Source organism: Camelina sativa, chromosome 19 (genome assembly GCF_000633955.1).
Source record: "Camelina sativa cultivar DH55 chromosome 19, Cs, whole genome shotgun sequence".
NCBI lineage: Eukaryota > Viridiplantae > Streptophyta > Magnoliopsida > Brassicales > Brassicaceae > Camelina > Camelina sativa.
Genome location: NC_025703.1, coordinates 10,860,767 through 10,874,122, shown reverse-complemented (window position 1 = coordinate 10,874,122; position 13,356 = coordinate 10,860,767). Strand labels below are relative to the sequence as shown.

General features: G+C 35.8%; 3 protein-coding genes and 1 long non-coding RNA gene across 4 annotated transcripts in view; all 4 read right to left on the bottom strand.

Moving 5' to 3' along the window:
* Positions 2,204-4,214, bottom strand: LOC104765949. The gene is made up of 6 exons (XR_763942.2): positions 3,841-4,214; positions 3,607-3,704; positions 3,132-3,319; positions 2,938-3,000; positions 2,778-2,856; positions 2,204-2,643 (listed from the first exon to the last, which is right to left on the bottom strand). It is a non-coding gene; the product is annotated as an uncharacterized LOC104765949 (long non-coding RNA).
* LOC104767683 lies at positions 4,783-5,802 on the bottom strand. Its single transcript, XM_010491673.1, has 3 exons — positions 5,639-5,802; positions 5,094-5,509; positions 4,783-5,036 (listed from the first exon to the last, which is right to left on the bottom strand). Exons 1-3 carry the CDS (start codon positions 5,800-5,802, stop codon positions 4,783-4,785), a joined length of 834 nt encoding a protein of 277 aa, XP_010489975.1.
* LOC104767682 (protein NDR1-like) lies at positions 11,133-11,897 on the bottom strand. The gene has a single exon (XM_010491672.1). It carries the CDS (start codon positions 11,895-11,897, stop codon positions 11,133-11,135), a length of 765 nt encoding a protein of 254 aa, XP_010489974.1.
* The window catches only part of LOC104765948 (protein NDR1-like), a 6,632-nt gene continuing 5,941 nt past the window's right edge, over positions 12,666-13,356 (bottom strand). Inside the window, exon 2 of the mRNA XM_010489744.2 lies at positions 12,666-13,328. Coding sequence (XP_010488046.1) covers positions 12,739-13,328 — 590 coding nt within the window. The 3' untranslated portion in view covers positions 12,666-12,738. The remainder of the gene's footprint in view (positions 13,329-13,356) is intronic.

Here is a 13,356-nt window from a genome sequence, read left to right as displayed (position 1 = left end):
CGTTCGATCATATTGTTTCTGCTCATGCTGCTCGCCAACAAGCAAGAAAGCCAAGGAAAAAAAGAGTCTATATTGAAAGAGATCGTGAAGATGGGCACGATCGCTTGTGGAACGATTATTTTAGTGAAGATGCAACATACCCTCCTCCTCTTTTTTGTCGTCGCTATAGAATGAACAAGGCGTTGTTCATGCGTATTACTGATCGACTCTCTAATGAAATTCTATTCTTTCAACAAAGAAGAGATGCTACCGGAAGGTTCGGTCTCTCTGCAATACAGAAATGTACAGCAGCAATTCGTATGATGGCATATGGTTGTGCAGCTGATGCGCTTGATGAATACCTCCGACTTTCTGAAACCACTGCGATGCAATGCTTGGTCAATTTTGTTGAAGGAATCATAAATTTATTTGGGGATGAGTATCTAAGGAGACCCACACCAGAGGATCTTCAACGTTTACTCGATATTGGAGAGCTACGAGGATTTTCGGAGATGATAGAAAGCATCGATTGTATGCATTGGGAATGGAAGAATTGCCCAACCGCATGGAAAGGTCAATACACACGTGGATCCGGAAATCCAACCATCGTTTTAGAGGCTGTAGCGTCACACGATCTGTGGATATGGCACGCGTTTTTTGGACCTCCAGGTATATTAAACGATATCAATGTTCTTGATCGCTCTCTNAGAGACTGCAAAATCGATCCATGGAGCTGATGAGTCCCAATAATTTTAAATAAATATGCTTATAGTCTCGCTGGAATCGATCTATCCCTTGGTGGAACTGGTTGCCCTGTATTTATCCAAAATGGGCTACTTTTATTCAATCTATTAAACTCCCACAAGATCCAAAGGCATCTTTCTTTGCTACTTGTCAAGAAGCTGTCCGTAAAGATGTCGAGCGTGCTTTTGGAGTCTTGCAAGCTCGCTTCGCCATAGTCAAAAATCCGGCTCTTGTCCATAATAAGGAAACAATTGGAAAGATTATGAGAGCGTGTATCATACTTCACAATATGATAGTAGAGGACGAACGAGATGGGTACAACCAGTTAAATCCAGCAGAATTCGAACAAGTAGAAGCAAACAGAACTTCACATGTGGACTTAGATATACATTCAAATGTCAGCAATATGATGACCATGCTGAGCAAGCGGAAGGAAGTTCGTAATCAAATAAAACATCAACAATTGAAGGATGATTTGGTTGAGCATATATGGCAAAAATTTGACACAAATCAAAATTACAACTAAACTTTGTCCCTATTTGTGATTTCTGCTTCTATTTTTATATGTTTTTATGTTTTGTATGTTTAAAAGTTTATGAATGCAATAATAAAATCTTCATAGTTTAAATATTTAAAAATTATATATTTTTTTTTTAACTAAGAACCTCATTTTTAAGAGTTTACCATTGGAAAAATACAAATTTAATTAACAAACAAAAGTTCTTAACTTATAAAAATACACTTTTTAGAACCCAAAAATCAAAACCCACCAATAAAGATGCTCTTAATCTTTAAAATAATAATTTTTAATTTGTATTTAGTAATTATCAACTTTAATAATATAAAATAATAAAACAATTATTAAACTTTTTATATTACATAAAACTATAGAATCTTAAACATATTAAACACTACGTAAAGTCCCACGCGTTGCATGGTTATATTCATATAGTAGTATTATATATATATATATAAATATAGTTATTTATTTTAATTTTGTATCAATAGTACTTGGTTTCATTTTTTCCAAATTAAAATGCTTACACATATTTTTTAAACTATGTAAACTCCGCAAACCTTTTTTTATTTTATTAAAAGTGTATGGTTATTTTTTTCCTTTTATTTTAGTTAGTGTTTGAAATATTTTTTTTATTATAATGGAGAATATCTCAGTAGAAGCTAATTGAAATATTGGTTTGTTTTTAAATTACCTTTGTTTCGCTTTTTTTTTTTTTTTTTTTGGTAAGAACCTTTGTTTCGCTCTTTGCGTATTTATACGGTGTTCTGCCCGTTTGTTTGAGTTTTTTTTTGAGATTTTTGTGGTTTTTATTTAAGGAAATCTGTTTTTTTTTTGTTTTTTGGAAGAATATTATATTTGTGTAAATAAAATTTTTGTGTATATTCAGTTTGATTGTGGTCATATAGTTGTTTGTAATGAACATAAACAAAGAAAAACTTAACCGATATAACACAAAATAGCAACAACTTAGACAAAGAAAAACTTAACCGAACACAAACATTGGAGAGCATAAATTTTTGAAAACTCATCACTTGTGACACAATGAAGTGACAAACTATTCTTTTGATTTCTTTGTCAATGCAAACAAACCAAAGATACAGAGAGATGAGGGAGGTTGTTACAAATATTGTCAGATCAAGCAGCTTGTGATGAGCACAATACCTCTTTTGACCACGGTCCTTTCAAAAGCTCCAGGTTCAAGACCTTTTGCCATCAATGAGAAAGAAACAGGGCATCAGTCTGCTCCTTAAATCAATCAGCTGAAAAGGTAAATCATCATTACTTTCAACATACTAACTAAAGAATACATATCAGAACGCAATTAGGAGGTCCTATTTTCTTCCAGTTCTTTCCTTGAAAATGCTCAACAGATCATAATAAGCATAGCATAATGCTAGAAACTGAAAACAAAGATAAAACAAAGGCATTAGGTCATATATATAACTGGACAAAAAAAAAAGAGAAACATTCCCAGAAACTAAGGCAGCTTTATATAATGAAATTGGATCCAAAAGCAAAAACATAAACGCATTACATGACTGGAGTAGATTCATAATCTCCATGCCTGAGCTCGTTTCCTTCTTTTTCTCGATCAACACTTGGTTTAACCTCTCCTAAAATAAGTTCAATTTTTTAATTAACTAAGATTCGACCTATACTGCAAACACTTAGAACATGTAGTGTAAACCCCTTACCTGTAACTTTATATACTCCTTTTCTTTCTTCTTCGTTTCATGTAACTGTTGGGTCTTGAATTGCTATCATACACAAATAAAACAAAAATGTTCAAAGGGGCATTGCATCAGCATCCCAAATACTTCGAGACAATACACATTACCAAAAAAACTTGAGAGAAATCTAGCTAGTAATTTTAAGCAATGATCCAAACCTGGTTAGCAATCACCATCTGTTGAAACTCATCTCTCTCTTTTCTGTAGCTTCTCGTTCTGCGCCTTTAAAGCCGCTGTATTCTTAGCTTCTGTTCTTGTGACAGAACCAAGTTCCCTCTCTTTGGCTTGCAATTGAGTCTCAAGCCTTTCAACTTTTGCCTCAAGTCTCACCATGTCAGATAAAAGTCTGAATCAAAACCAAAAGAAAAAAAAAATTCAATATGCAATACAACAAAAGTAGCAATTTCGGTAACTTTTGTGCCAGCATTCTTTTTTTCACGAAAAATGGATTTCACCATACCACATAAAACCAAAAACAGTAGGTAAATTATTTGTATACTACATAACATTATCTAGATCACAGTGTCGATCTCATTCAGAACAGTAGAAGCATCAAGATTGAACACTATCATAACCAAGCTACTAAATAAATCCACAATGCAATGCAACACAGAGAAAGAAAATAAAGGTCACCGTTGTCTCTGATCTTTAGAAGATTCTCTGAATGCCACATATCGTTGTCTCTGTTGAATCAAGGCGTATATACAATTGCAAGTTCTAGCAATCGAAACCTAAAAAAACAAGTCACATCGAATCAGATTCATCAAACAAATCGATTATATGAAAACATTTAACAAAGTAGCAAAAACTTAACCGATATAACACAAACATTGAAGAACATAAACATGCCAAGGGAAAAAGAGTTACCTTGCTTCAAGGGTAGGAAATGACAATCCTCTGTCGAGTACCACATCATCCCCAAATGGAGTTTCTCCAAATTAACCTCAACATGCCAGAGTCGGGGTTGGTTTACAGTCTTACCGGACTCCACGGCGACAATGGCTTCAAGAGAGCCGCCGTCGTCATCGTTGCAGTCGCAGGAGAGAGAACACGAGAGACAAAATCGCCTATTCAAAATCGGCCCAAGATCAATGAAAATTACCTCATTTTCCCTCTATCCAACGGAATTGAGGCGTCGAGAGTCGGAGTTGAACATATAAGGGGGGAGGAGTTGGGAAGAGAGAGAGGCGAGGAAGGAAAGAAGACTGAAGTCGGAGATCCCGTCGGTTTCGGTTTGGGAAGACGAGAAATTTTGTGTGGCCCATACAGTTTCAGCCCATTAACAAAAGGAAGAGATACGAGAAAAAACGTCCAGTTTCAGGATATTTAACAATAGGCTGAGATATGAGATAAATGTCGAGTAAAAAGCCCATTAAAAATAGGATGAGATCGAAAAAAAAAAATCAGAGAATATAAATGTGACACGTGGCAGTTAGATAGGGTATTCTTATAGGGTGTAAACATACTTTATTATATTAGATATTATACAAAATTTAAAATAGTTCACATATTTTACAAAATTTAAACATTTTAAACAAAATTCTGAATAAGATTTATTGTGCGGTTGTCCCAAATTTTTGCCACATATGCTCAATTAAGTCTTTTTCTAAACGATCAGCAATTTGTGTATCATGAACGTCATTTCGAATGCCCATCATATTATTTATAGTTGTTGGCATATCTGTAGAATACGAGAAGTTCCGCTTCCTTCTCCGTAGTAGAACTCCGATGGATAGTAGAAATTGTATTCATTTCGTTCGTCTTCCACTATCATGTTATGCAAAATGATACATGCTCTCATTATTTTTCCTATTTTTCCTTTATCCAAAAAAGTGCGGAATTTTTCACGATTGCAAATCTTGCTTGCAAAACTGCAAATGCACGCTCTACATCTTTACGACATGCTTCTTGATTTTGAGCAAAGAGTTTTGCTTTTCGGCCACGTGGAAGTGTAATGGATTGGATGAAAGTAGCCCATTTCGGATAGATACCGTCTGTGAGGTAGTACGCCATGTTGTATTGTCGTCCATTGACAACGTATGTAACTCTCGGAGCTCGGCCCTCTAGGATATCATCAAACACCGGTGAGCGGTCCAAAACATTGATATCATTTAACGTACCTGGTGGTCCAAAAAATGCGTGCCAAATCCATAAATCTTGTGATGCCACAGCCTCTAGTACGATTGTCGGTTTTCCAGATCCACGTAAATATTGTCCTTTCCACGCAGTGGGAAAATTCTTCCACTCCCAATGTATACAATCTATGCTCCCTACCATTCCGGGGAAACCACGATGTTCTCCAATATTCATCAATCGTTGGAGGTCTTCCGCTGTAGGTCTTCTGAGATACTCGTCTCCAAACAGATTTATAACTCCCTCAACAAAATGGAGAAGGCATTTGTGGGCGGTCATTTCAGCGAGTCGTAAATATTCATCCATCGCATTTGCCGCACATCCGTATGCCATCATACGGATAGCTGACGTACATTTTTGAAGTGCAGAAAAACCGAGCCTTCCAGAAGCATCTCGCCTTTGTCTAAAGTATGAGACTCCATTCTCAATAGTATTAACAATATGAATGAACAATGGTTTGTTCATTCTAAAGCGACGGCGGAACATAGCTTGAGTGTAAGTTGGATTATCACTAAAATAATCATTCTATAACCGAGTGTGGCCTTCATAGCGGTCTCTATTAATGTGCACTCTTCGGATTATTGGAGCTGGTGGTACTGTCGGGTGAGTGTCGTGGTATTGAATCTCATCCACTAAACTATCAACCTCTTCCTCTACCATTTCTTCAATTTCTTGATCAGAACTCCAATTAGACATTTTTTAGGAGAAGTTTGGTTTATCTTGATATGGATTTTGGTTTTTGTTGTAAGGGTTTATGGATTTTGGTTTTTGTTGAAATGAAATGGTTTTTGTTTTGTCTTATGACACTTTGGGTTTGTTGTTGAATATTAAACAACAAGCAATGAAGAGAAGAGAAATGATAAAAGAAGAATCAAATGAGTATGAGTATAGAAGTGAAGAAGTTTTAAACTGCTGTGTTATATAGACCAAAGACAACATACACGGCTCAAGAAAACAAAACCCATTCACGGGCTGAAGTACATGATAACAAAACCCATTAACGGGTTGGAAAAAAACTAAAAGTGGTCCCATAAAAACACTTCGTGACACTACATACCAAAACATAAGCAACATGTGACCATAAAAAACACGAGAACAACACACAGGTTGAACACTGTCCCGATTGCACTCGCTACTTGTTTCCTTCCCCGTGACAACGAGACTGCTTATTATTTGTCCTGAAGAACTTGAAACAAACGAATAAAACACCAATGTATAATTAGTCACTGCTCAAACAAAAGAACAACACAACAAGTGACATACAATCTAACAGAATAAACAAAAAAGCAACACCTAGATGTTTGCCACCATCTGGTCTACGAGTTTGTCCCTAAGTGTAACTTCAGCGGGTGTTAGTTCACCCTTGTTAATAAGGCTGTCTAGCAATCTCATTTTGGCGTGTCTCTCCTTAGCGGCTTGTTCTTGCTCCTTCATTGCTATGATCCTATCTAACTTAGCCACAGAACCAGCCTCCACATCAACAATCACAGTCGGTTTCTTCCCTTTTTTCTTAGAAGCTTTAACCCTCAGAGGCCTCACCTCAGCTCCATCATTGCACTCTTCGGGTGAGTATGCTCCTTCTGAAGCGAGTTTAGTCTGCTTATGGCTACACTCCTCCGTGATCCATTTCTGATAATGCTTCAATTCCCTCCAGCAATTTCATAGCAGAAATGGCTTGCCCATGTCGTTCTTGAAAAGCTCATACGCCATGCTCAATACATCATCTTCTGATTCTCCACTCTTTCTCCTTGAACTCGCTTGTGCGTAACACCCCACAAACGTATTGACCGAGTGATTTATCTTGTTCCACCTAGCCTTACATTGTGAAGGCCCTCTTGCTATTGAACCAGATGAGCCAGCGTTTGCTTTGTAGTAGTCGGCAACCCTCTTCAGAAACTTTGAAGCCGCTGCTCATTACTTACATCTGGATCCTTGCTTGTGTTTAACCAAGCACTTATGAAATTGATATCCTCCTCTGCAATCCACCGCTTTCTGATTCCTCTTCCTCCGTCTTCTTCATTCTCATCAACTGTTAACTCGATACAGTCTTCAGAGTCAGATGCCAGGCTAAAGTGAAGTGGCTGAGAAGAGTAGGTTGGCCTAAAGTGTACAGGTTGAGAAGAGTTGGTAGAGGTTAAGTGGACAGGCTGAGAAGAGAAGGTAGAGTTAAAGTGGACAGGCTGAGAAGAGGATGTGTTTGGAAGAATAGAATTATCAGATGCGTTTGAGTCTTTTTGAGAATTCATAAGATCAACAAAACATGTCAGTGGAAAATGATTAAGGTTTCTAGGATCCATTGCTTGTGTTAGTGAAAGATGATGTAAAACGAAAAGGGTTTGTAGAGAAAAAGTTAATGGTTTAGGTTAGTTGGTAAGTTGAAGTTTACTTTTAAACCAAGTGGATTTAGGTTTTAAAATTTAAGTTTTTACCTTCACTACAACAACCACACAACAATCACATTAAAACAACCTACAAACCCTAAGACATCAAACAATAAGTTTGATGTTGAAGCATTCATCAATGAATGACTTGACAAGTATCTGCCTTATCACTCGACTAACCGTATTTAATACAACCAACAAACAAACTCAATCATGAATGACTCACTCGACTCAAACAATTGATCAAGACTTAAACAATTGATCAAGACTTGAACACTTTAGGAAAAATAAAAGACAAACGGGTTTCAAAAAAGACTTAAACACTTGAGGAAATAAAACAACAACACACGGTTTCATCACTTATGAAAGCAGTAAAACCAAACTTTTTCACACAATTATTTATACAAAACATCAAACATTCAAACAATGAAATAGAACAACAATGGTTCATCAAACTATAACACAAAGACAATTTATAACACTTCAAGCATATAAACTCAAACAAAATCTAACAGACAAACTCATCCCAACACAGAAACTCAAACAAAATCTAACAACAACATTTGAAAGAATCGGATTCCATACCTTTCAAATAAGAGAATCCAAGCACTGTGTCCACTTCATGAATACCACTCTTTACCATTTAACCTCGCACAAAACATGACAAAAGAGTCAATTGAACATCAAACAAATCTCACAATCTAATCTAATCTCATAAAAAACAATCACACAAAACTCAAAATCAATTGAACATCAAACAAATCTCACAATCTAATCTAATCTCATAAAAAACAATCAAACAAATCTCAAAATCAATTGAACATCAAACAAATTTCACAATCTAGGCCTAATAAGTCAAATCGACAGAAAACATTCACCATTCTAACAATCAATCTAATTAATCTGAAACCCTAACAACTAAAGACCACCCGATATGAATCAACATAACATGCAATAAATCGGAAAATGAAAAGACCAACCTTCTCTTTGTGATTCCTTAGCCAGTGGTCCTCGCCGTTTGCTGTGCGCCGCCAGAAGAAACCTCCCCTGTCATTGTCCCACCAAATGGAACCTCTGTCGTCGTTGTCCCAACAAACGAAACCTCCGCCGATTTGACTTTAACACCCAACCGATCTGGAAGCTAAAAGACACCGATATGGAACTCAAAAGCCTCCGGATGACCATCAACCAACAATTTTAAGCAAGAAAATTCAATGGATTCGACGTGAATCCATTGAATTTTCCGATCACATAAGAATCACGTTTTCTCTCGTCGGAGTTTTCGAGAGAGAAGAGAGAGAGACATAAAAGAAGAAATGGAAAATAAAATGAAGAAAAAAAATATTTTTATATTTTAGACACAACTATTCAGGAGCCGCCACGTAGCGTTCCTAATGGGTTGCTCTCAATTCTTTCAACAAAATCGGTTTTTCGTTTATGGACCCATATATAGATTGTTTATTATTATTTTGGGGCTAAATCCAAGAATACTCTCTTGAGTATTCATTACTAATGATGGTATAAGACCTTCCTCAACGGAGGTTTTAACAGGGATATAACTGAGAAGAAAAAAAAAAATCAGAAACAAGAAAAAAACTAAAAGGACCTCTTATTTAGTATACTCGAATTCATAATAAGAAACTGTATGTGTCACTTATTGTTGGGCAAACCAAATAGTCCATTGATTTTTCTCAGTGTATATGTAATATGTGATCTCAGTGTATATGTAATTAAAGTTAACCTAAATTGTCTATGTTCATCTGCTATGTTCATCTGATCCAGGAGCTGGTTTTTAAGTTACTGATCCTCTAGATTTATGTTGCTCTTGGTCTGTAGCTGTCTTCAGGTTCAATATGATCAAACAGAATAATTGGTTATCGTCAGCTCTTAGATGTATTCTGCGTCTAGTCATGATTCACACACTAGCTGTTTGGTAAACTTGAGTTTGATTGGCGTAAATAAATCTAAAGCATTGGAATCTATTTGAATAGATCGTGTATTTTCACTAATTTTACTAAAGAGTTGAGACTGGGATCATCGGCAACGCATGTTCTTGGTTGCCGGGTTACCAAGATATGTGTGAGCTCGGTTAGCTTTGTAGAACCGATCCTCCCATTGCATAACCATGCCAAGATGCTGGTTGTTTAGTGTTAGCGAACTCCTTTTGGTTTAAACTCTTGATGTCTGATCCAGAAGTGAGTCTAATTTTGCTTAAAGTTTCAGATTTCTGTTAACACAATGTGATAATGAGAGTTCTTTGGATGAAGGTGATAACATGACTACTGCTAGAAGGATCGGCTCTAGGAAGAAGTACAGTAGTGATGCTGTAAGAGATGCTTCTGAAAGACTTGGAAAAAGAACTAGAAGATATGTGGCAGCGGATAGCGAGGATGATTCAACAGCTTGTCAAAAGCTTGGTTCGATTAAAGTAGAGAAAAGGAGTGAAGAGGATGATGAAACTGTAAGCAATCACTGAAGACAAAGGAGATTCTTTATGATTTTGAGGTTAACATGATTGGAAATACTGCAGGGAAGAAGAGTATGATCGATGGTGAGGAACGTAATGAGACGCAATGAGAAGTTGTGCAGAGAAGTTAAGAAGGAAGAAGAACTTGATGAAAGATTGAAAAAGAGAAAGCTTGCAGTAAAGGAGATAGAACTGAAGCTTTAGTCACGAATTGCTGAGACGGAGAAGACTTCGGCCATGATTGGAACGGAGACGCACATTGTCTTAGTCTTTGATGGTTATGGTTTGTTTGTTTTGATTAAGTTTCCGTTTAAGTTTCGGTTTAAGTTTCATTTGAACAAAACAGTCTCACACATATAAAATCTGAAATGCAATAATTTCTCTTTCTTATTAAATCTGAAATGTTTAAACATTTATACTAATCAAAATATTTACTTAAATGCAATAAAAAATTTTACTAATCAAAATTTTGTAAACATATATCTGAAATGCAATAATTGAATTTCAATTAATTTGGCACAAATCAATATTACAATTAATCATTTTCCCCATTTATGAATTGTACTTCTATTGTAATATGTATTATGTTTTGTATGTTTAAAAATTAATTAAATGCAATATTTTCCCAATTTTTATAAAATCTTAAATGTTTAAACATCTATACTACTTCTATTCTATTTAATTTTTTTAAATTTCAATAACTATATTTTAAAAAATAAGAGACTCAAAATTATATACTACCATTGGAGGAAATAATTTTAATTAGGAGATCAAAGTTTCTTATTTATAAAACAGTACACAATATATTTATAAAATATTCAAACAGTAGATAAGAGTCTCAAAATTAAAACCTACCATAAAAGTTGTTTGCACAAAAAAAAAAAAAAACTAGAGAGTAGGATGTGTAGGGAATTTGTGAAGGATGGCTAAAAAACACTCTGCCTCTCCCTATTACTCTCTCTTCCTTTGTGTCTTGTACATTTAAAATTAGATAATGGAATTTCAAATAGAATTGGTTGATGGGAAACTAATACATATATGAAAACAAGGAATAAATGATTCATTGGTGGAATTAACATGAAGAAAATGGAGCTAACACGCGACAACAAAAAACACTAATCAAAACAACAATTTGAAAATCAAAACAAAATAAAAATTCAAGACCATCAGTGAACCATTTAACGAATGGTAACGAAGACTAGCAAATTCATCAAAACACAAATCAGGAAAGAGCTTCTTGATAATGGAAAAGAAGAATCAGATTTCATCGTTTTAGTCCCTTTCTTACGATCATCGACTCCACCACCAAGATCATCAGCACTAACATCAATCCCTTCGTCAGTCATATTGTACTTTGTCAAAATAGATTTCTTCATTTGAACCCCTTTCTTTTGAGCTATAACTCCATCACCGTTGACTTCGACATCAGCACCCACATTAATCCCACGGCTCTTAGATTTCCAAAACACACTCCTGAATCTCACTCGAGTCTTCAGATCCAACCTGAAAAGTGCCGACCCATTAGGCAAAACCGCTCGTAGAACCGTCTGGTTGTTCAAAGGCAATACTTGACCCCACTTCCTGGCCTTCTTCTTGTGCCCTTGGTAGAACTTCGGCACTGTGTAGTTACCAACAAAGACAAGAGTAGAGGAATTGGTCTTGGTCATCGTGTTGGTGGTGAAGAAGGTAAGGTGGACATCGTCGTAGTAGATTCCTAGGACTTTGTTTGGATTGTCACAACGAACCATGAAGCTGAGAGTGGTATTGTCACGTGAGTTCAGAGTTTTGTTGAGGGCGGGAACGTAAAAGTTTTGGACTGAGCATTTGGGTTTGCCGGCACGGAGATAGAGCCATATGGCGAGACAAGAGAGACCAACTATGAAGATGAACTTGAAGAAGCAGCTACAACATTTTTTTCCAAGTTCTTCTTCTCGATCCACCATTTTTTGTTTTCAAGATTTTGATACTTTTTTTTTGGTGAAAGATGTTATATAGATTCTTGTTGAAAACTTAAATCTCGACAAAGTAATGGTCACTATAATATAGTGAGAAAGATATATAGTAGATTTCAACTTTTCATGGCACAAACAAAATTGATATTTAACAAAGACTAGGGACTATTCCCAAAGCAGAAGTCATACTAAATATATATTAAGCACACTTGTTTATTCTACGATGCGATTGGTTAAATATTTTAACTTGTAATTTAAGTTATTGCCGTACTGACAAAGAAGAGGTAAGATAACAACAACCCCCAAAATATTGCATTATCCAAATATCCCCTTTTCTTCTATGAAGCATGTGATTTCTATTGACCTTTGGTCGATCAATTTTGTAAGAAAAAACAATACATAAATGGTTTATTCGTTACGGCAATAAAAGTATCAAATGATCTAGTAACTTTATTTGAAATAACTACATAAAAAATTCGTAAGTGCAGTGTTCCCTTTCCATATATGAACGGTTATATATATTCACTGTTATATTTCTATTATGTACATTTTTTTGGTGGTACGTTCATTGATTTGAAGCCTCAACATATATATAACTGAATCTTGTACATTTAAAAATGGATATTGAATTCAAATAGAATTTGATTGATGGGAAGTAATACATAGTTGAAACAAACAAAAAAAAAAACAAAGGGAATAAAAGATTCATTGGTCGAATTAATATGAAGAAAATGGAACTAACACACAACAAAAAAAAACTCATGATAGAAAGAGTCAATAATTAAAAATCAACAATATGAAAATCAAAATAAAATTCAAGGTAAACCTTCAATCAACGAATGGCGAAGAAGACTAGCAAATTCATCAAAACACAAATAGGGAAAGAGCTTCTTGATAATGGAAAAGAAGAATCAGATTTCCTCATTTTAATCCCTTTCTTATGAGCTTTAACCCCATCACCGTTGACTTCAACATCAGCACCAACATCAATCCCGTACCTCTTGGTTTTCCAAAACATAATCCTGAATCTCACCTGAGTCTTCAGATCCAACCTGAAAACCGCCGATCCATTAGGAAAAACCGCTCGTAAAACCGTCTGGTTGTTCAAAGGCGAAACTTGACCCCACTTCTTGGCCTTCTTCTTGTGTCCTTGATAGAACTTAGGCACTGTGTAGTTACCAACAAAGAGAGGAGGAGCAGAGGAATTGGTCTTGTTCGTGGTGGCGGTGGATAAGGTAAGGCGTACATCGTCGTAGTAGACTCCTTGGTCTCTGTTTGGATTGTCACAACGAACCATGAAGTTGAGAGTGGTATTGACTCGTGAATTCAGGGTTTTGTTGAGGGCAGGAACGTAAAAGTTTTGGATTGAGCATTTGGGTTTGTCGGCACGGAGGCTGAGCCATAAGAAGAGAGAGGTGAGACCAGCTGTGAAGATGAAGCTCAAGCAGCA

Bases quoted from the DNA above. Each gene is read 5' to 3' on its own strand.
- LOC104767683 (XM_010491673.1), bottom strand. From the start codon at position 5,802: ATGTCTAATTGGAGTTCTGATCAAGAAATTGAAGAAATGGTAGAGGAA. The intron at 5,510-5,638 runs GTTATAGAATGA...CTCATACTTTAG, and splicing joins CGCTATGAAGGCCACACTCG to ACAAAGGCGAGATGCTTCTG. The intron at 5,037-5,093 runs GTACGTTAAATG...ATGATATCCTAG, and splicing joins CGCATTTTTTGGACCACCAG to AGGGCCGAGCTCCGAGAGTT.
- LOC104767682 (XM_010491672.1), bottom strand. From the start codon at position 11,897: ATGGTGGATCGAGAAGAAGAACTTGGAAAAAAATGTTGTAGCTGCTTC.